Raw genomic sequence first — 23,144 nt, 5'->3', positions numbered from 1 at the left:
TTTTAAATGTGCAAATAGGTTATTTAGGTTTTTACTCTAATGAATGCTTCTTTCATTCAAACAGTTCTTTACTGGCTGAGGCTTTTGTGAACACTCCTCCTCCTCCTGCTTTTAAAAAAGTGTTTCCTCTTCCTGAATGAAAGCAATCCACAGGTGTGATGTGTGACATGGAGAGCAGCCAGAAAACACCTTTGGCTTCTTGGCAGGATTATTTAATCTCTTAGTCGGTTCAGGTTGAAGATTAACTTTGTAGATGTCTACTCTCTGTATAGCAACATGAAGATTTTGGATTTGTTTGTGATCCTCCTGTACGGTAAGAAAAGTTTCTTTTAAACTTATGACACACACACATATTTACACAAGCACACACACACTGGTTTTGCTTACAGAAACAGTCAGACAGGTTTGTGCATGTTGATCAGGAAGATAAGTTCTCAAATGCCGCAGGTTATTCTCGCATAGTTAAAGCCAAAAGAGAGAATTGTTTTTTGTTCTAGGACCAAGTGTATGTTTGCACCAGACTTTTACCATAAGAAGTATGTAAATGAGAAAAAAGTGAACTGTAGTCCTCTCATTTCTTTTAAAACAATGACGGGACTCAAACACAAACACACTGAAACTGAAGTCCAGCTGTAATCCAGGCCTGAGTTCTGAACAGTAAGACAGTCAGTGGGTAAAATATCACAGGCAAGGGGGAGAGATGACAGACAAAATATAAAAACAGCAAAGGTAAACACACACACACACACACACACACACACACACACACACACACACGGCATTATTATAGACAGGAGAAACGTCTTGGAAATAGTCTTTGAGCATGAAGAATCCACATCTGTCACTGGTGGGCAGATAAACTGAATCCGTTGATGCAGCCATCCTTGGATGTGTATCTGAGGCAAATGATCAGACGGAGCAGGTGGTGGTCAACCTCCCGAGCAAACCACACGTCATCCAAAGTTTGGGCATGGAGGTGGTCACCACGTACAAGCTGCTGGGTGTTCACCTTAACGATAACCTGGACTGCTCAGAAAACACTCAAACTCGGCACAAGGACCAAAGTCGACTGTGCTGACAGGCTGAAGTCTGCAGGACATTACTGAGGATGTCTGCAATCTTTTATCCAGAGCTCTGCTGTGGAGGCGGCAGCAGAGAGAGGGGCAGGTAACGGTAAATAGCCTGGTGAAGAGGGCCAGCTCTGTCCTGGACAGTCCCCTAGACCCCATAAAGGAGGTGGGTGGGCTATTATGCACAACATCTCTCATCCCTGCATGAGACTGTGGACGGAGACTGTGGATGGAGACTGTGGATGGAGACTGTGGACGGAGACAGTGGACGGAGACAGTGGACGGAGACTGTGGATGGAGACTGTGGATGGAGACTGTGGATGGAGACAGTGGACGGAGACTGTGGATGGAGACTGTGGACGGAGACAGTGGACGGAGACTGTGGATGGAGACTGTGGAAGGAGACAGTGGATGGAGACTGTGGATGGAGACTGTGGACGGAGACTGTGGACGGAGACTGTGGATGGAGACTGTGGACGGAGACAGTGGACGGAGACTGTGGATGGAGACTGTGGACGGAGACAGTGGATGGAGACTGTGGACGGAGACAGTGGACGGAGACTGTGGATGGAGACTGTGGAAGGAGACAGTGGATGGAGACTGTGGATGGAGACTGTGGACGGAGACAGTGGATGGAGACTGTGGACGGAGACAGTGGACGGAGACTGTGGATGGAGACTGTGGAAGGAGACAGTGGATGGAGACTGTGGATGGAGACTGTGGATGGAGACTGTGGATGGAGCGCTATCACAGGTCCTTCATCCCGACAGAAGCCAGGCTGTAACATTATAAACAGGATAAACACTGTTTATAAATATGTGTGTATAACTATCACTGCCTGCACTTTATGTGCACATAAAACATCTTGTGTTATTTTTCTGCACATAGCAACCATTTGCACAGAATCATTTTATTATTTATTTTTTCTATTTTTATGTGGGATCAATAAGGTCTTTGTCTATGTCTGTGTCCTCAGTTTCCCAGTGTGCCTCAGGTGTGGAGGTACTAGAGGGGGCGGAGTTTGTTCTCCTGCCCTGTGAGTATCCTACTTTTGAAGAAAAAGAATCCACAGCTGTGTGGAGTCGCTATGACCTCAATCCCTCCACAGTGCACCTGCGTCGACGAGAAGGCGATGACCTCCAGAACCAAAATGACCAGTTCAGCGGCCGAACATCCATGAATCCTGACGCTCTGGAAACCGGAGACCTCAGTCTCACTCTGAAAAAGCTTCAGCTGTCTGACAGCGGCAGCTACACCTGCACCGTCCGTAAGTTTGGAGTAGAACTGGGTCAGTCAAGAGTGGAACTGCAGGTTCAGCGGGTCAAAGGTGGAGGTCAGTGCAAAGAGATTCAAAATCACATGTAGTGTCACAGAGTGTTAATCATTTTATGTTAACATCATGTAATGTTCATGTTTTCATTGTGTTATAAGTTCCCATCAGTGTCCCAGTGGCTCTGGGTGTCCTGGCTGTAGTTGCAGCTGTCATCCTGGGTGTTGGAGTTCACTTCAGAGGCTATTTTAAGGAAGGTATGTTGTGTGTGTGACGTGTTTGCATTGTGAATAATCTGAATCATCCCTAAACCTCAGATTTATTTTACTTGACTTGTAGTGTTTTTTCTTCTTCTTAATCTATTAGTTATGTTAATAGGTGGTTTTAATTGTCTCCTTTCTTTCAATAAAACACAAACCAGTGTTTCCCCATGTTTCATGTTCTTAAGGAATCCTCCAGCGCATTTTGCAGAACAGGCTCCCCTCACACACTTTACATGTCAAACATGGGGGCTTTGACAGACTGCGCGCACAAATCATTATTTGTTTTTCTTACTTCACAGTCTCACAGGTGGATGTGGATTCGGGGGTGGAGTCTGTTCAGCTGCCCTTTATAACCACAGTTTACCGACGTGAAGATGCAACTGTAGAGTGGACTGACAGCTCCAACAGGATAGTGCACGTCTTTAAAAACGGTTCTGACCACCTTGAAAAACAGCACTGGTTTTACAGAAATCGAACAATGATGAACAAAAACCTGCGGATAGCTGTGGACCTCAGCCTGACTCTGAAATACCCGACAAACAGAGACGCACTCACCTACACCTGCACCGTCTACAGGGGGGAAAACATCCTAAAGAAGAAACAAGTGAAGCTCTATGTCAGAGGTGAGTGCTGTAGACAGAAGATGAAGATGTGAGTCATGAATTGAAGAGCTTGGTGACCACACTGATAATCTGTCCCTGAGGTGAACAGGACTTGATGAGTGAGCTACAGTAAGATCTATTAAGTTAGGTTTTTCAACCATTACTTTTTTATCAGCTCAAACTGAAGATGTGACACTAGTCCGAGAAATTGAGGAGTTTAAGAGAAATTTATGAAATGATTTAGAATGAAAATATTATAATGATTATGTTTTTGAGTCAATGTCAGCCTGAAAGCACCAGGATTTTGAGGATCAGATGTTTTCTTAAGGAAACTCACACGAGCTTCTTCTATTTCTTCTATTCCACACTAAAACAACCTCATTAAAATGCTGCACGCTTTGTCTGGGCCTGCATAGCCCAGAATAATAGCTCATTTAACAAAAGTTCATATTAATCTGCATGTAGAGAGAAAATTCAAAGGAAATATTAAGTAGGCAAGCTCCCATTATGGTCTATTAACATTTCCAGTTTGGGTGTAGGAAGTGAAGATAAAGACAGATGATAAATTTCTTCCCATAATTGATTTAGGACACCAAAGATAACACTGTGTCTGCTCAGTGGAGCAATGGGACAAATCCCAGGCTGCAGCCAGTCAAACATGTTTTCAGTGCAGATGTTTCACTTCATCCAAACAAAATGTTCTCAGTGCTGATGATGCTGTGTTCAGCTCATTGTGGTATTTTTTCTCCTTTCAGTCCCCCTGGTGGAGGTGGAGCAGGGGGTCGAGTCTGTGCAGCTGCCCTGTAAAACCAAACTTCACCTGCTTAAAGGCAGTAAAGTGGAGTGGACCTGCATTTACATCCGGACCACAAAGGTCCACGTGTCTGAGAACGGCTCTGACCAGCCTGAAGAACAAGACCACTTTTACAGAGACCGAACGAAGATGAATGAAGACCTGCTGAAAACTGGAGACCTCAGTCTGACCCTGAGATACCCCACAGACAGAGACAACGAAGTCTACACCTGCACCGCCTACAGCAGCGAGGGAAACATCCTGCTGAAGAGAGAAGTGAGGCTTCGAGTCAAAGGTCAGAAATGAATTTAAGTCAGTTATTTATACAGCACCAAATCACAACAACAATTGCGTCAAGGCACTTTATATTATAAGGTAGTTCCTTCAATAATACAGAGAAAACAGAGAAAAACCCAACAATCATATGAGCCCACTATGGGTAAGTGCTTTGGTGATAGTGGGAGGAAAAACTCAGTTTTAACAGGAAGAAACCTCCGTCAGAACCAGGACTGGGGCGGCCATTTCTGACCCATTCCAACAAAACGATGGCTGATAAACACACGTGCTGTGGTAGAGAGGCAGAGGTTATTAATGACTAATTATAACATTCAGAGAGGTGTATTAACACATCATCGCAACCACAATCAACACAATCATCATCTCGGCTCCTCTGACGACCTGTTTGCTGTTGCATGCTGCTGAAAGGCAGTGGGGAGAGGGGACACTCGGGCAGTGCATTTATCACGTATAATGTGTTTCCTGGATACACTGCTGCTTTTTCAGCATTCAGAGATCGATGGCTCCGTGTCAGAGCTGGCTATGAACTTCAGACGGATCAGACTTTAACTTAACAAAAAAGTTATCAGTAGTTCTTTTCATCTTTCCTTATTACCCACACCTACATCCACTCTGTCAGGCCTAGGCTGCTCACTAGGGCTGGGTATCATCGCTGATTTCTATAATCCCTTTGATTCCGATTCACGAGGTCCCGATTTGATTCAATTTAGCCTCAGACAGTCAGAAATATTATAATTCTGATCATTTATCAGCACTGATACATGTGAGACTTCATCATAATTGTGAGCATCACAGCTGATGTTTTGTGTGAAAGTAACTGAGGATAAAACAGAGAAAAACATGAAGGAGATTTTCCTGGTCTGGCGTTTTATAGCAGATAACCTTAAAAATATTCTACAGTAGATCAAAAACTGTAGAAAACCATGAATCGACATAGCATAACTAAGGGAGGATTCAGGGTCACCTGGTCCAGCCCTAACTATGTGCTTTAGCAAAAAGGAAAGTTTGAAGCCTAATCTTAAAAGTAGAGATAGTGTCTGTCTCCTGAATCCAAACTGGAAGCTGGTTCCACAGAAGAGGGGCCTGAAAACTGAAGGCTCTGCCTCCCATTCTACTTTTAAATACTCTAGGAACAACAAGTAGGCCTGCAGAGCGAGAGCGGAGTGCTCTGGGTAAACTGGTGTAAGATCCAATAAAGTGACATCTTGTCATTATATGCTCCACTTTCTTGTAACTAGTTACCAAAATAGATTGTACTGATACAATACAATAGATACTTTATACCCAAAATGAGTTGAGATCAGGAGTATCTGTACTTCATTGATTTGATTGATCACAATGTGTGTGTTACATGAATACACAGATTGTAGTTTTGGGTAAGTTTAAGGGTCCAAATATGTGTTTCATTCAATGATATACAGATGAATTTACACTTTTTATGTAATCTTTCTTTTTTGGATTTTTTGTTAATAAATGGTAAATGGCCTGTATTTATATAGCGCTTTACTCAGTCTCTAAGGACCCCAAAGCGCTTTACACTACATTCAGTCACCCATTCACACACACAGTCACACACTGGTGACAGCAGCTACAGTGTAGCCACAGCCGCCCTGGGGCGCACCGACACAGGCGAGGTGATAATTTGTCTCCCTTTATTAAAATCAAACTACCATAAAAAATTAGAGACTCGTTCTTTCTTTGTGAGCAGTCCCACTCAAATCCTACTAAAGTGGACTGAAGGCAACAATTCAAAAGAAATGAAGAACAACCAATAAAATACATTATTGAATTATTATTGTACTTGTCTTGCTCTCAGCGAAGGCGGTCACACTTTTTCTCCTCTTTTCTCCCTCTTTTCTCCCTTTTCTCCTCACTCCCTTATCTTCCCAGGGAAGATAAGGGAGTGAGGAGAGGGGACACTCGGGCGACATGACAACCCAATCCTGTGGGTTGTCATGTCTTGTGCTGTGGACATTTATGTGCTTTTTGTGCAGAGGAGTTTTTTTGTCTCCTGTTCTCGTGCTGTCCTACCATGGAAGCACAGCATGAGTAGAGGTCTCTTTTTTTCCTCTTGTACTTTCCCATTGTAGTGTATATTTCAGTGTTTTTCTGTAACGCTACCGATCTCTGACTTGTATCCTCATGTGATGTCTGTGTTGTGTGTGTAAGGTCGAGGGGGGGGTCCCATTTCACTGCAGGGCAACCTGCATGTGGCGAATAAAGCTTTGATTGATTGATTAATCCTGAATTAAATGAGTGTAGTATATTTCATCTTTAGGAAATCAACACAAGCAAAGACAAATATCATAGTTTGAGCTTAAAATTGAATATTAAAGTTCTCTTTGGAATCATTGAATAAAACTGCTGCTGTGTCATGTTGTGTTTGTTGTCCTCTCAGTCTGTCAGGTGGAGGTGGAGGAGGGGGCGGAGTCTGTCCAGCTGCCCTTCACAACCACAGAAAACCTGCCTGGAGATGCTGAAGTGGAGTGGTGGCGCTATGAACCTGAACCACCGATGACTGTTCACAAATATCACGCCGGCTCTGACCAGCCTGACGCACGAGACCAGTTTTACAGAGAGCGAAACGAAATGAGAGACGACTCACTGAAAACTGGAGACCTCAGTCTGACCCTGAAACTCCCCACAGACAGAGACACTGGAAAGTACATCTGCAGAGTTGAGGGGAAAGGGATCAAGAGAAAGAAAACAGTTCTGCTGAGAGTGATGAGTCAGTGCAAATACCTATGAAATATTTCTTACAGTGTATTTGTTTAAAAAATGACAATAACAATAATTAAATGTAAATATCAGACTGCAACATCTATAAAGAAGCTTAATAAGGTGTTTTCTAGATTCACTGCTGTCTGTACAGCTCATGTTGTGTTTGTTGTCCTCTCAGACTGTGTGGTGGAGGTGGAGGAGGGGGCGGAGTCTGTCCAGCTGCCCTTCACAACCACACAAAATCTGCCTGAAGATGCTAAAGTGGAGTGGAGACGCTATGAACCATACAGGAAGGTCCACGTGTATGAGAACGGCTCTGACCAGCCTCACAAACAGCACCAGGATTACAGAGACCGAACGGAGATGAATGAAGACCTGCTGAAAACTGGAGACCTCAGTCTGACCCTGAAACAGCCCACAGAGAGAGACAGTGGAGAATACATCTGTAATGTCTGCAGCAAAGAAAGAAGCATTTCAAGAGAGACCACGGTGCTATTAAAGGTCAAAGGTCAGTATAAAAATATAAGTTTGTCTCTTGTTGTCTGTCCCTGGCTGACTGTCTTGTCTCTGCAGGGAGAGTTCAGGTCCAGGATCAAACAGGGGACATCAGGAACAGAAGCAGCTCCATTGATCCGACTCCTCTGATGGCTGATCAATCAGTTTGATCTGTGCTTAGTTTAGGATCAGCTTTTAGTTCAAGTTAAAATTAAAGTCCCTTTCTCATGACTACACTTTAAGAAAGGGACTGGAGCACACCAGCCTGCATGGCAGAGTTCCAAGACTGTTGGGGAAAAAAACCCTGGACTGATGAGTGTGTGTCATTACACACTGCATTTCAGAAAAGGAAGCTCATACCAACAGTAAAATATGGTGGTGATAGTCTGATAGTCTGAGGCTGTTTTGCTGCCTCGGGACCTGCAAGACTTGCCTCCCTAAATGGAACCATGAATTCGGCCCTCTTAAAGAAACAATTCTTTAGGAGACTATCTGGCCATCCGTTCTCATCTGACCTGAAGCGCACTTGGTTTCTGCAGCCGGATAATTATGCAAAACACCCAAATAAGTCAAAGTTCTTACCTGAATCTGATTTATATGCTGTGACATGACCTTAAAAAGGTGGTTCATGCTTGAAAACCCAGCAATGTGGCTAAATTACAACAATTCTGCAACAGTGAGTGGGCTGAAAATCCTCCACAGTGCTGTTAAAGATTTATTGCAGGTTGTTACAAATGCTTGGTTGCAGTTATTTATTAAATTCAGGGGCAATAGCTTTTTCTGACATGTTCATCTAGGTTTGGGTTTTTCCCCTTAATAATAAACACATTTATTTAGAAACTGCATTTTGTATTTACTTCTGTTCTTTGTATAATATTGTAATTCAATTAATGTTTTATCACTCACCTTTGAAAGTTCAGGTCAGGGGTTAACGTGTGATAATGAGAAATAACAGAGAAAAACAAAAGGAAGGTGCAATGAGACATAGGAAATCATGATTCATGGCAAATGAAATTTATCAATAATTGAAAGCCATCCTGACAGTTATTACAAATTAATATTAGCAGGTTCAGTCCCAACTGATGACCTATAAAGATCTGTGTCATTACCAAAGTGTCACAAAAGAAACATCTCATGATGGGTAAAACCAGTGAGCCGTCTCAAAACCTTCACAACCGTATTGTTGCAAAACATACTGAAGGTATTGGTTCTAAACTACTGAAGGTTCTAGTGAGCGCTGTTGGGTTCTTAATGCAGAGGTGGAAAGAACATCATTTCACCATATATAATAATGATCAGAAGAGTCGTTGAAGAGCCAAGGTGCTACAGAAAAACCTGGAATCAGCAGGTATAATTGTTTCAAGAAGGCATGGCATGTAGGTCACCATCCATGGTGCCATTGCTGAAGAAAAAGCATGATGAAGAGCATTTAAAGTTTGCTGAACATTTAGAGAAGCCAGTGAAATATGGTCTGGTCAGATGATCATATGATTGTTCGGTTTTTCTCTGTAGGGTCTACCTTACAATATAAAGGTAACTGTTATTGTGATTGGTCGCTATATGAATAAAATTGACTGGAAATGAAAAGATGACATTTAGTCCTTGCCAAGCTCAATACAGGAAGGCTACACAGATAAAGGTCAGTAAAAATAGTGTTCAAGCTTGTGCTTTATTTTCTGGCTCTACATAAGAAACGCTTCAACCACGAGTGATGGCAGTTCACTGATCATCATTTATACATGTAAACTGGTTGTCTGTGTAAACGAACTGCTGCTACTGCTCTAATCCAGCTGAGCACTCAAGACTCAGCTATTCACACACTGCTTTCTAAGCACCCTTATCAAACACTCACGTTTGGATGGAGGCGTCAGAAGAAATTTGGGGTTCAGTATCTTGCCTAAGAATACTTCAGCATGCAGACAAGAAGACACATTTAGAAGACAACCCACTGCATCACATGAGCCTCAGTCAGCGTTCACAGTGCACAGAGAGATCCTGCTGGTTTGCTGTTTATGCATTACTAATGTAGATTTATTTTTGACATGTGTGTTTAAGGTTCGGTGCCCAAACTGACAGTGACTGATGGCAACATTTAGACTGAAAACCAAACAATGAAACTCTGAGAGACACAGGACGATTATCGACTCTGTCCACACAGTGGAAAATTTGTTCTTAATAGAGGAAACATCGTCTACATAACAGACCCAATCAGCAGGAGCGATGCTAAACACAGCCGCTGTGGTTTCCTGTTTGATGAAAACAGGTCGTCTGCCTTCATGTTCAGTCGTCATGTTACAGATACTAACTGAACTGAACCTTCAGCAGGTTTTGGACGTTTATGAGACAAATTTAAATCACAAACTTTCATCACTTTAATCCTGCAGGTTTGAAACTGTTTTCTATTATTAGAAAGATTCTTTGTGTATTTCAGGTAAAGTGTGATGCTCATATGTAAATAACATCTTGTTTTGTTTCCTGTCCAACTGGCCAGCTTTGAGATGAAACCAGTCATTTTTAACCAGGACATGTCCTTTAATGCACATATTAAACAAATATGTAGGACTGCTTTCTTCCATCTGAGCAACATCTCTAAAATTAGAAATATCCTGTCTCAGTGTGATGCTGAAAAACAAGTTCATGCATTTATTACTTCTAGGCTCAAAATCGTTTTCTGTGCCTGTCATGAACAGCTGTGTGGCAGGCAGAGGCAAGACCCAAATGCAGGACTTGGAAACAAAGGGGTCGGCTAAAAGAGGCAGCGTTATTAATGTTAGAAGATACTCAGAAAGAAACATAAAAATACAAGAAAAACAAAGAAAGAAAATTAGAGAATATAAACAGGAAACTACGAAGGAAACATAGAACTCACAGAAGAACACAGCAAAACAGGCACGAGGGAGACTGAGGACCTAAACACAGGGATGGGATTACAAACACAATGAGACAGAACACAGAGAAAACAGACAAACGCAGGTACGTGAGCGGGGAGACTGAAAGAATAACAAAACACAGAGAAGAGGCTGGCACAGACTGGACACGAAGGAAATAAACATGAACAACAAGAAATAGAGAATAAGAAATATAAATAATGACGACTCTGACAAATAAGGGAACCTGAGCTCAAGAGACACCAATATAGAACCAGAACAAAGGTCATTGAAACAAGAGAACAAATAAACACATAGTCCATAACAAACACAAAAACTAGCTCAAAGACTGAGGACCATCACAGGACACTCTGTGTCAAACATGAGTGTTCATAAGTTCAGAGTATTGATCAGTTTGAAATGATGGAAGCAGCTCCTGAAAGTGACGACTCTTCACCTCGCAGTAGACCTTTGTCAGAGTTCAAGCTGCACAGACTCAAACCAGCAGCAGGTTGATTTCTTTAGTTCCCCGTCAATCCTGGTTCCTCAGGAGGAACTTGCTCCCACAATGACATCACTGTGTGAATGAATGGGAGTGAATGAAGAAAGGAGGAAGCTGATGACTGCCTGTAAATGTTCCCACGGTGACTGACAGAGTGAGACTGTCCACAGGAAGTCTGCAGGTCTGTCCTCAGCTTCCTGTTTACACTTCTTCTGTGGTGTCTGTGGTTCCTTTAGCTTCTGTAAAAATGGGACAGTTGAGTGTGCAGTCATGGTGCAGGTCACTAGAAGGGTGAGGCATTTATTGTCCTACCAACTTTAAAACCTAATTAAAATGTATATGTATGTAACAAATATATGAAATTTTAAACCTAATTTTTAAACTGAAGCTTAAAGAGAAAAAAGTTAATGATGGATTGCATTTATATAACACTTTTCTAGGCACCCAAAGTACAGTTCCACAGTCACTCTCACACACTGGTGGAGGCAGCTACAGTTGTAGCCACAGCTGCCCAGGGACAGACTGACAGAAGCGAGGCTGCCATATCGCACCATCGGCCCCTCTGGCCATCACCAGTAGGCGGTAGGGGAAGTGTCTTGCCATAGGACACAACCACCAGGACAGAGAGAGAGCAGGAGGGATCAAACCGGCGACCTTCCACTTAAAGAGGAGCTTCCCAATCCACTGAACCACAGTCGCCCCGATAGTTCAGCATGTAATAACACTGGGACATGAGTCATATAGGTGCAGCCTCCCTACCTGTGTTCTCAGGGGTCTGAGTGATGATGTCAGCATTGGTCATGTGTGTTTTTGGGATGACATCATCAAGACAAGAACATGCCAATGAGTGACTGAATATCTGGGATTTATTTACAACTCACTGAACTTGGATTTCCCATCAACCCTGTTTGCCTGCTGAACTGAATTCAAATATATATTGTTTTCATTTAATAATAATCCTGCAGAGAAATCTTAATTCTTATGAAGACGTTGTGAGGGGCTTCATGAATCTCTCTCTGAAAAAGAACTCATTTTGTTTCACTTTAAACACTAGTCACACAAAGAGATGAAGACAAGAAACAAAGTTAAGAACATCTTTTGCTGTGTGGTAACTTTACATCTTCCTTTGTTCAGTCCTGTATCTCAGCACCGGTATCTGCTGACATGCACTCTCTCTACTCTCAGACACTGTTTATCTCTACAGAGTCCACAACATTCAAATAGCTGCTAGACTGATCTTAAACACATAAAACACTTCATGGTTTATGTGTTTTACCTTTGATCATTTCCCACTGATCTCAACAAAGAAGCTCCGTCACAGAGAGCTTCTCTCAGCAGTTAACCACACCAGCAGCACCTGTTTTGATGTGGGTGAATGAACGCTCGACTCCGGGAAATATGAACTACTGACTCAGGTGACTTCACTATTTATGTGCTTTTACATCTGATTACTGCTACTACTGTGTATAACCCTCAGATTTACATGGCAATAAAAGAAATAATGTGGTCACTGAACTAGCTTCTCCTGCTAGTCCCAAAAACGTGACTCAAAGTGAGAGCTGACTGGGCTTTTTCAGCTGTAGCCTAAACTGTGGAAGCATCACCCTGCCCTTGTTAGTTCAGCCCACTCGCTGCCTGTCTTTAAATAATGTCTTAAAATGTGTTTTTGCTCCTCAGATTAGAGTCAGAACGCGAGCAGTACATTCTCACCTTGTACTGGTTGTTATTTTCCTAATTTTGCTGGTTTGCTGGTTTGTAGAGTATTTTTATTAAACTGTCCAACGTGTGCTTCTCCGATTTATTTTTGAAAAGATACATCTGGATTAAAAACAAACCAAATCCGCTCAGATTATTTTTAATCTTCAGTTCAGGCCGACTGCTCCTGTTACACTGTGTCATACACACAAACCTGAATTGACTCCCATCAAACACCGATCATATCTGTTTAAGCTGCAGGATTTCCTGTCTCAGTGCCACGTCTGTCTCTGCTGACTGCCTCATGTTATAAACACTGAACTGACCAACGAAACCACAGTACAGCTTTAATTATGAAACCAGTGACAGGTTTTACTGAGGAAACAGGAACCTGAAGAGTGAACTGCACCTGCATTCAGGTCCCACTTTCAAAACACTAGTTTGATAAATTTGAGAAGAAGATTCTCATTGTTTCATTGAGCACATTTTACAAGCCCAATGAAAACTACTTTTGGGTTTATCTCTCATTGATGTCCCTCGCTAGAACACAGGTGAATGTGTACCTGCAGTGTTTGTCCTCAGACTGGAGTAAAGTACTTCAGGTTCGCTGGCTGGAGTCTTATTGGTCCAGGCTCTACTGGTGACCTCAGCATAGGTGACATCATTTACTGGAGCTGACTGGTATCTCCCTGCAAAGATGAAGTGATCTGAAAGAATACTAGTATTTGTGTCTGTGGAGTTTTAGTCTGAATCTACTTTCTAAGTGTTCTAAAAATAGAAACGCTGATGGAGGCTGTCTTGATGTGTCCAACACGATGACTTTGGATGAAAATTTGAGACAGACGCTATACCTGTGCGCTTCTTCCACAGAAGATGAAGTACAAACAGAACCAGAACCAATAGCACCAGGGAACCTATAGCAGCTACAATTGGGAATATGAGGGAGGAGGGGGGAGAGGGAGAAGGGGGAGGAGAAAGAAGGGTAGAAGAAGAGGAGATATGAGTGTTTGTCAGTGACGTTATGGTTGTTGTTTCTTCTTTTGTTGTTGTAAACAAGGCTGTGGTTGAAGGACCTGCAGGGGAGATGAGGAAGCTGGTTCAGTCAGTTTATCATCAGCTCAGCAGATTGGCTTTAAACAGGAAGTGATGTCAGTGATCTGACCTCTGACCCTCAGAAAGCTCTGAGGAGATGATCCAAACTCATCAGTAGAACACCAGTAGAGACCTTCATCAGACTGCTGCACGTTAATGGTGATGAGTTTCTCTGATTTAGGTCTAACAAGACGTCCATTACAGTAGAAATAAGCTGCAGCTGTGCCACCAGTTTTCTTCTTACAGCGTAGAGTGACATCACTTCCTGTCCTCACAGGAAGTGCAGGGATCTCCAGGATCACATGTTTATCTGAAGAAAAGACCCACAGAGTGATGTAGAGGTGGTATAACAGTCTGCTGTTAGTCTGATGATGAAATGAATGACTTCATTACCTGATACAGTGATGTTGACTTCTTCACTCTTCTCTCCAGCTTCACCTTCACACCAGTAAACTCCACTGATTGGCTCGAACTCATTAAACAAACAGGATGAACCATTGAACCTCCCGAAGCCCCGCCCACCTGCTCCACATGACTCAGTCCCACTTCCTGTGTCCCTCTTCACCGTCCATCCATCAGAGCCCAGCTGACCTTCACATGTCAGAGACACTGAGGCTGCTGTGAAGAACTGCTGAAGGTTTGGACTGACGCTCAGAGAGACTGGAGGACAGACGGACAGTTTCTATCAGTGTTTACACTCAGTGTTTGTCCTGGACCATGGTGCACTTCATCTACTCACCTGCACAAACAGTCAGTGCAGACAGCAGCAGCACACACACACCTGAAACAGGAGGTCAGAGGTCACTGAAGGTCAGAGGTCAATGAAGGTCATAGGATATTAAAGGTGAGAGATCACTGAAAGAGAGTGGAAATTATGACCAGAAGGCAGTAATAGGCCTGGGAGAGCATCTTCTATGTTACCATGTTCACCCTTCACCCTGCTGTGATGGCACTTGTTTAGCCATTTGTCACATAGACTCTGGATGTTATATTTCAAAGCTGCACACTGGTTATCTGTGTAGGTCACAGTTAGGTAGTGATGGCCCGCTTGAAGCTGACGCTCCGGAGCGTGTGTCGAAAAAAACAACACACTGGTTCAGAAGCACTGTGTCGAGGCTTGCTTCGTTTGGCAAAAGTCACGTGACCAGTGACGTCCGAAGCTTCATTACGCACGTAACTGCTTCGGTACCTGATTCAAACGGATATAAGGAAGTGAATCATCCACGGGATTCGTGGAGTGTGTTGATGGTGACAGATAGCGACGAGGTGATCGTTCAACTGACAGATATGGAGCCAGCGAGGAAGAGAGGACGTTCTGGCGTGTGGGAATATTTTGAGTTGATTTTGCTCAATTCATTTTATCTGCTGAAGTGAAAAACCTGAAATGTCCAAAATCATGTTTTCATAATGTAAATATCATTACAGCATATGACTTTAGGAACACTTCCATGTGAATTAAAGCTAATGAAGACTACAACAATGTATTTGACACTATACGTACATTACATTGCTACAGTTTAGAAAATCATTTTGTTTATTGTTTTTAGGTGATAGTCTGCAGGACCCAGGAATACCTGCATATCTACCAGCTTGCAGTGTAGTTCCTGCACTCCACAGCCTCTTCTGTTCCATGCAGGTGGATTTTCTCCAGGGCAGGAGAAACTATTTCTAAGAAAAGAAACAGACTCAGCCAGCGCACAGTAACACTAATCCTCTTTTTAAATGTAAATAACAAAAGGGCTACCTGACAGAGAGCATGTTTTTACTTTGCAAGTTCTTGATTAGGGGTGGGTTTTGATTATCGCCTTTCTGATTACAATCCATGCTAAATTGAATAAAGTGATATTGATTCATTAAAATCCCGTGTCGATTTGTAAATTAACGTTATTATGCCTGAAACGCCAGCATCTCAGGTTAAACCTCACAACATGTCGTCAAACACCATGCAGCTAAAACAGTAACTGGGAGCAGGTTTACGGATTCTGCATACAAACGTGAACACAGAGCGCGGACCCGACGCGTCAGAGTCAGATTTTGGTGTGTCGGCGGGTCCGCGCTGTGTTTGCCTCTTTTTTTTTCGCTGGCTTCTGCAGCTGCAGGTTTCATAACTCTCTGTTTACATCTCTAATTAAGTCTCACATGTGTCAGCTTTCTTTTAATAGATACGAAATTATGGATATATACTGTTAAATGACCAGAATTGTAATATTTCTGACTGAGGCAAAACTTTCCAGATTCCAATCAAATTGAATCGGATCCTGTATCGAATCAAAATGATTCTACAAATCAGTGACGATGCAGCCGTACTCAGCTTCCTAAGCATTTTCCCTTTCCAGTTCACAATCAATCCCACCCCTAAGTCAAAAATATGTATAGGACAATTGGCCTCATCTAATATTTTGTATGAACCTGTCCAGCTGTCCAGTGATTAAATGACAAGTAGATGGAGGCAGGACTCCACAGCAGGGGCATACTCCATAATGTGCTGTGCATTCTCATATGTATATTATATATATTGCTCACTTATTGTATTTACCAACATCAAGGAGTTATGAGCAAAGAAAGGCCACACCATAGTGCATGTTTAAATAGGGAAAGTTTATTGATCAAAATGTATTACGCAAATACGCATTACATTTTTTTCAGCCCCCCAATCGAGAAAACAAAACCAATTACATGTTCAAAGCAACGGAACGGTGGCCCAATATCGGAGAGAACTCCACTCTTGAGTGAGCAGTGATGATTGAGCAGTCCGTTTTATTCTGCAGATTCAAGCTGCTCTTCAAAATTTTCACCACCAGATGTCACCGGAGAGGACTGTGTTGAAAAGCTTCGAGTAATGAACCGTTTTTCAATACAAGCTTCAGTGCTTCGGAAAGCTTCATTTGGCCATCACTACAGTTAGGTGTTGTGAGAAAGTGGGTGACACCGAGTTGGTGGGGAGGTCCTGGTGGTGAAGTCTTCTGTTCTCCTGTGTCAAGAGTGTAGACAACAGCTGTTGAAACACCTTCTCTTTTAACGTCTATTCAACTAAATGCTGTGCTATTTATCTTTAGTGACTGTGTACCTGCCCCCCCCCCCTCCCTCCCTCTCTTGTGCTCATAAGAATAAAAATGAATAAAAAGTTGTTGATTACTTCTACTCATGTGACAAAGTGCAGGAAGACCACGCCCGGGTGCATATTTTTGGTAATAGCCCGTCACCAGTAGTAACCATCTATTACCTATGACGAGCCACCTGGGAAGGCGAGACAAACTTTGTATGTAATAGTATCTTCAACCTCTTGTATACTCTGAGTGGAAAACAGTTAAAACATAAACATGTTTAATCAATACCTTTCATAACTTGAAATGCAAATAGAAATGATACATTTTTAAAAATGATGCAAACAACAAAGTAAAATGTTGCTATTTACCCCAAAATGCAGCCAAGGCCTCAGATTTTTTGCACAATCATTTCAAACTATTTACAGAACAATCAGGTGTGTTGCATCAAATAAGAAGGCACACAAAGTATTCATGCAACTCCCAAAGAATAGGTCCTGTCCACTATAAAACAGAGGAGAACACCACAAGGTCTGACAGCAGGAGCACCTGTGACATTCACTAGTATAACTCACAAAAACCCAATAACTGCATAACACACTAACTACAGCCTCCAAACACACTAAACGTCACTAATCTCTCACATGTGAAAACTCGCTCTCTCTCTTTCTTTCGCTCTCTCTCTCTCATTGGTGTCACTCCTAAAACTTCTCCCTCTTCCTAAACAACCAAACGCCTCATGTTGCCATATCATTTTTTGATTGGTGGACATGGTACACTTCAACATGAATAAGGAAGGGAAGGGGTGTTTTTTCTTTTTCACTCGCAAGCGGAGAGCGTTTGCTAGCGCTGTCCTTAGAAAACGCAGTTGCTGAGGCGGCTGAGGTCATTTGGAGTCCAGGGAGCGCTTTGAAGACCTTCTGTGACTCTTTGGTGGCATCTGTCATTTTTTACAGTGTTGTATGTTGGTACCTCAGGTCCCACATCTCCAGATTCACTAACAGCTTCTTCCACCCGGGCCATTCGGACATTTAACAAACACCATGTCCCCTCTGTTCTAACTCTGCTGTGATCCCAACAACCTACATGTAAAGGTCGCCCAAACTAATAAAATTGTCAGGGATTATAGTGGAGAGAGAAAACAGGCGGCTCCCACACTTTATCTGAACATCAGTTTTGAGTGGCTATACAGTATATCTGCAGAGATACGGGCAGTACAGGTGCAGCAGTTAGGTATTAAGAAATAAAAAAGAAAAGAAAAACATAAAATGAATTCATATTCAATTTCCACATTTACTAAAAGCAAACAATGTAATGATATTAAAGTAACTCCCTGATGGATGACATGAGCAATGAATAGCTTCACTGATTTTATTAGGTTCTATTTGAGTCTCAATCTGCTGCTGTTTGAAGCTCATCACCAGAAAAACAACAAAACATACAAACTCTGAGGGAAATGACCAAAACAGTCTCCAGTCTTTTGTTAGACTCTGTGTTTATAGTGGAAAATTTGCTCTTATTAAAGGAAGTGAAGGCTACATAATAGGCAGATAAGACAAACGTGTGGTGAGTGCAACTAGCAGCTGTGGTTTCCTGAATGAACGTCGATGTTCGAAGAAACGAGGTTACTACACCGGGGGACCCCATCCTTGGGGTGGAGCCATTTTTGTTTTAGCGTGTTTTGGAGTTTAAAAGCCACAGAGACGCGGTGCTTAGGAAAAATGCATTTCAGCTGTGCTGATGCTCCTGACACGTATAAGACTGGGGAAACCTGCATTCAGCTGGACCTGAAAAACACTATGTCCAGATAAACACAATCAACTTTTGGAGAAAAATAAAAGATTCTTCATCAGACTAACAACTAAAAACATGACACTTACCTTAACAGTATGGGCTACATCAAATATATTCAAGACCGACAACAACACTTCTCACTGCTGCTAATTTTAACAAAACTAAACAAAAAGTAGAAAAAGGCAATTCACCAAGTCTTGAAAAGTAAAACTGAAAAATAGAAACACAGAATAAAGCATCCATCCAGATCTTTACCACCAACAACATAAAATCTACCTTAATTAAATGGCCAAATTCTCCAATAAATTAGCAATAATAAAGTAAGAAAAAATAAGACATTCAATTTATGGACGCTCAAATTAACAGAGCGACATTAAACGCACCTCATTGCCTGCCGTAGCGTTCTTCGCAGCTGCACTTCACCTCAAAGGTCGGTTAATACATCGGATTGAACTTAACCAAAGTCCAATTAAAGGAAAATAAATGTTTCTAACAAATACAATGAAGAAGATTAAAATAATTCACTGTCAGTTACTGTCGCTGTGAGTTTGACGAGGTCAGCTGCTTCATTTGGTTCTGCCTAAAGTTCTCTCAGTGATCCAGTGTTTATATGATAAGATACGTGTTTAATGCAGAGAGTTGGAATTACAAGTTGGTAAGAAGCTTTTTAACAAAGGTTTGATTTAAGCTTTAAGTTCAAAGGTGAAAGAAATTTCACGTTTGATGAAGGAAGATCAAGGCTAACAAGGACATGGGTCAAAGGTCAAAATAAGGTAAGGTGAGAAAATATAATAGATATATATAATCAATCAATAAGGTGAAAATATCAGATAAAAGGGTTTTTTTGGTTATAAGGAATAAAGAGGTCAAAGGTCAAAACAAGAGACACTGGTAGAGACCTCAAATCATTGTTACTGAAGAAGAAGGAGTTCTTTAACAGTACGACATTGATAGAGTTTGTTTGTGTGTTTGAGAGTTCAGACTGAAAGGGAGCGCACAATCGTGTGTGTGTCTGCAGCTGTTGTGTTGTTGCTGCATCGTTGCCTCAGGGGGAAAGTTGTGTGTGTGTTATGCAGACTAGCAGAGACTGCAGCTGTCAGCAGCCACACACACTTTCTATTCTTCAAATCAAATCACAGTGAAACATGTTCACTGACAGCTCAGCTTCAGCATCGTCTTCATGCTGTGACTGCAGCCGTTCAACTCTGTTTGTCTTTAACCCAAATCATCACAACATGCAAATATAATCATCAAAATGATGTGACTGGAAGGATGCAGCAGTCTGTGCTCCACCTTTCTCCTCCACACCTGCAGGTGGAGAACATGGATGCATGAATCTCTACAGAGTTCTTTGAATATTATCCGTCTCATCAGTTTTCAGTGAACAAAACTCCTCACAGAGCCAAAATAAGCAGTTTGTATCCAACATAACTCAGCTGGACTCTGATGCTCCGTATAACAGCCACACATGAGTCTGGATTCACTCAAAGCATTGAACAAACTTTATTGGAAATGAAGCTTTTGGACATTTGTTCTCTGATATTTGCTCTTCAGCTCGAGTCTCCATCAGTGGGAACATTTCCTGATTCAACTTTTCTTCTGTTCAAATCAAACTCCATGAGAATCAAAGTGTGAATCAGAGTCCTGATGATCAGATTCTATAGAAACATGGAGACTGTAGAGGATTTACACTCAATATGTTCATTTGTTCCCTTCAAGAAAAATCAATCATTCATCCAATTAAATCAGTCGTTGATCAGTTTGATTGACAGGACAGATGATCAGAGGTGCAGAGTTTTCACCTCCATCATTGTTACAGGGGCTGAAGAATGGGTGGAGTTTGTGAGTGAAGGAGCAGCCAGTAAAGGAGTAGATCAGAGCTGCAGCACCTACATCATAAAAGGAGACCAGACCCTCCTCATAATCCACAAACACCCCCACCTTCTCAGGACCAGGATGGAGACAGAGGGGGACTGGAGGACCAGCATTAGCTTCGTACTTATTTCCATTTACCAGCCCTACAGTCCAGAAACCATCCTGAGGTCTCAGTGTAATTATTCCCTTCCTGTTGATCGACTCTGTGGCCACTCCTAAATCCCACGCAGTCTTTCCTTTAACCTGAACCTCAAAGTAAAATCTGCCTGAAGAGAAACTCTGCTCTCCTAAAACATTAACACACTGAGAAAATCTCTCTGGGTTGTCTGGAAGATTATTCCTCACATCACCACAGTACACTTGTTTTCCATCATCAGACAGGATGAGATTAGGATTTGCTGTATCAGGATCCAGAGTCACATCCACCTCATGCTGCTGCACCCTCTGCAGCTCAGCCTCTAACAGCTTCTTCTTCATGGGTTTCCAGACTGTCTCCTCCAGCTGAGCCACAGCTCTCCCCACAGTCCCCTCATATGATGGTGGATGAACTCTGACCTCTGTCCAGTCCTTGCTGGGTGGAGCAGCTTTCAGGGAGGAGAAGCTTTGGAGGAGGTGGAGGTGGTCTTCAGAGCGTGAGAGCTGCTCCACCTCAGAGCTTCTCTCCATCAGCTCAGAGATTTCCTGTTCCAGATCTTTGATGAGACCTTCAGCCTGTTTCTCTGTAGCTTCCTGTTTGTCTTCGATCTCCTTCATGAGCTCCTTCAGGCGTCTCTCAACAGACTCCATCAGAGCCGTGAGGACCTGAACACCTTCTGCTTTCTGTCTGTCTGCAGCATCTTTACTCATCTTCACAGACTCTGTGATCTCCTGAATCTTCAGTCGTCTCTTCTGGATCATCTGCTGAATCTCAGCCTCTGTCTTCTCCAGCTCTGCCTTCTTTCCTTCATATTCTTCTCTCAGAGGAACAAACTCGTGGTTCTTGTGGTCTAAAACAGGGCAGAGCACGCAGACACATGTCTGGTCGGTCTTACAGAACAGCTCCAGGAGTTTATCGTGCTTCGTGCACATCCTGCCTTCCAGGTTCTCCACAGCATCAACCAGCTGATGTCTTTTCAGACGCTTCACTGTCAGATGAGGCTCCAGGTGAGTCTGACAGTAGGAGGTCTGACACACCAGGCAGGACTTCAGGGCCTTCAGTCTGGTTCCAGTGCAGACGTCACAGGGAACTTCTCCTGGTTTGGCAGCTTGTTGCTCTGAGCTGCTGCTGCTGGCTTTCTGCTGAGCTTCACGTCTGAACTGAGCAACCATCTCAGAGATGAAGGTGTTGATCTTCAGCTGAGGTCGAGTGTAGAAAGTCTCTTTACACATGGGACACTGACAGATGACATTCATGTCCCAGTGCTGACTGATGCAGGTTTTGCAGAAGTTGTGTCCACATGATGTAGTGACTGGATCAGTGAACACATCCAGACAGATGGAGCACAGAAACTGATCTTCAGATCGCAGATTGCTGGCAGCAGACATGTCTGCACTCTGAGGGAGAAAGAAGAGAAACATTTGATTCAAAATTCACTTTAAATTTCATTTTACAAAGAGAGAAACAAGCGTCAGTAGTCTGAGGAGCTTGGAGAGAAAAGCGTCTGGACTTCTTTAAGTTTCTTTTCATCACAGAAGCTTCTTCACCTCATCCTCAACACGGACCAAGGAATGAATACTGCACTTTTGGAAGAACTCCCTCCCCTGCAGCCTCTTATCGTCAAAGGGACGGAGGTGGAGAGGGCAAACAGCCACAGATTCCTGGGACTGCAGGTTACATCAGACCTGAGCTGGACTCTCAACACTACAGCAACTGTGAAAAAAGCCCAGCAAAGGCTTTATTTCATTCGGCTGCTCAGGAAAGCTGGCATGAACCACCACCCTCTCACCCAGGCCTGCAGAGGACTGATAGACAGCATCCTCACCGCAGGCATCACTGTCTGGTATGGAAACACTACACAGACAGAGAGGAAGGCTCTGCAGAGTCATAAAGTCTGCAGAGAGGATTATGGGAACAACACTTGCATCCATGGACCTGCACATACAAAGCTGCACATACAATCTCAGACACAACAGAGCGGACAGCAGCATCACACACAGAACACGATTCTTCAACAGCTTCTTCCCCACAACTGTCAGACTGACGGCAAACAAAAACACACTGAACACTTAAAATAACACAGCACTACTTAACCTCACTTTGAATGTATCATCGGTTCACTGACCATCGGGCAATACACTCACAACAGACTTGTGAAACAGATCTGTGGAACAAATGTGCAACACTGTGAGTGCGATAAGAGGTAGAGAACTACACACTCTCTGTACATTTTCTTCTTTTTCTTTGTATATAGAAAATAGTACGAATACCCTACTCCGGACTTCATTTCTATCCTTCTGCTTTTTCTGTCTTTATATTGTTAAAGTGTGATTTGACTTGGAAAGCTCTGCACAAGTATTCCACTGTGCATGGACTGTTGGTCCTGTGTGCAAATGTCAAAATAAAAATCTTGAACCTTCAGTTGTCAGAGTAACTGGTGGAGACCCAGCAACACACTCAGACACAAACTGGTTCATCTGAAACACAAACTGAACAACGTCGTGTCTGCTGTACAGTGCAGCGTCCAGATGAACAGGATCAACAGGATGAACATCTTTTTAACAGTCGTTACAAAGATGTGAAGTTGTTTGGCTGACACAGACAAACAGTATCCCACATTCTTGATTT

General features: G+C 42.7%; 3 protein-coding genes across 5 annotated transcripts in view; 1 reads left to right on the top strand and 2 right to left on the bottom strand.

Moving 5' to 3' along the window:
* Positions 1–23,144, bottom strand: part of LOC147333682 (uncharacterized) — a 71,119-nt gene that overhangs the window by 44,794 nt on the left and 3,181 nt on the right. Inside the window, exons 2-6 of the mRNA XM_086285826.1 lie at positions 22,962–22,984; positions 14,407–14,448; positions 14,061–14,327; positions 13,714–13,977; positions 13,427–13,633 (exon numbers count right to left, since the gene is read on the bottom strand). Of these exons, the coding sequence (XP_086141952.1) occupies positions 13,427–13,633; positions 13,714–13,977; positions 14,061–14,327; positions 14,407–14,448; positions 22,962–22,984 (803 nt within the window). The remainder of the gene's footprint in view (positions 1–13,426; positions 13,634–13,713; positions 13,978–14,060; positions 14,328–14,406; positions 14,449–22,961; positions 22,985–23,144) is intronic.
* On the top strand, positions 147–9,084 carry LOC147333684 (uncharacterized). 3 transcript variants are annotated; one of them, XM_086268753.1, is made up of 9 exons: positions 147–313; positions 2,047–2,106; positions 2,179–2,403; positions 2,502–2,597; positions 2,903–3,226; positions 3,961–4,293; positions 6,694–7,023; positions 7,195–7,524; positions 7,590–9,084. In XM_086268753.1, the coding sequence occupies exons 1-9, from the start codon at positions 277–279 to the stop codon at positions 7,679–7,681; spliced, it is 1,827 nt and encodes a 608-aa protein (XP_086124879.1). In that variant the 5' UTR covers positions 147–276; the 3' UTR covers positions 7,682–9,084. The 3 variants fall into 3 exon arrangements, with proteins under 3 accessions (XP_086124879.1, XP_086124872.1, XP_086124864.1); XM_086268746.1 differs by having other exon boundaries at positions 2,047–2,337; XM_086268738.1 differs by having other exon boundaries at positions 2,047–2,403.
* LOC147333683 (E3 ubiquitin-protein ligase TRIM21-like) lies at positions 20,098–22,732 on the bottom strand. The gene has a single exon (XM_086268942.1). It carries the CDS (start codon positions 21,935–21,937, stop codon positions 20,246–20,248), a length of 1,692 nt encoding a protein of 563 aa, XP_086125068.1. The 5' UTR covers positions 21,938–22,732; the 3' UTR covers positions 20,098–20,245.

This window comes from Aulonocara sp. 'chitande type north' Nkhata Bay, linkage group LG3, assembly GCF_057382095.1.
Source record: "Aulonocara sp. 'chitande type north' Nkhata Bay isolate Kocher_YH1m ecotype deep benthic linkage group LG3, A_spYH_male_GT1.1, whole genome shotgun sequence".
NCBI lineage: Eukaryota > Metazoa > Chordata > Actinopteri > Cichliformes > Cichlidae > Aulonocara > Aulonocara sp. 'chitande type north' Nkhata Bay.
The sequence above is the reverse complement of the archived record's forward strand: the minus strand, read 5'-3'. Positions and strand labels throughout refer to the sequence as shown.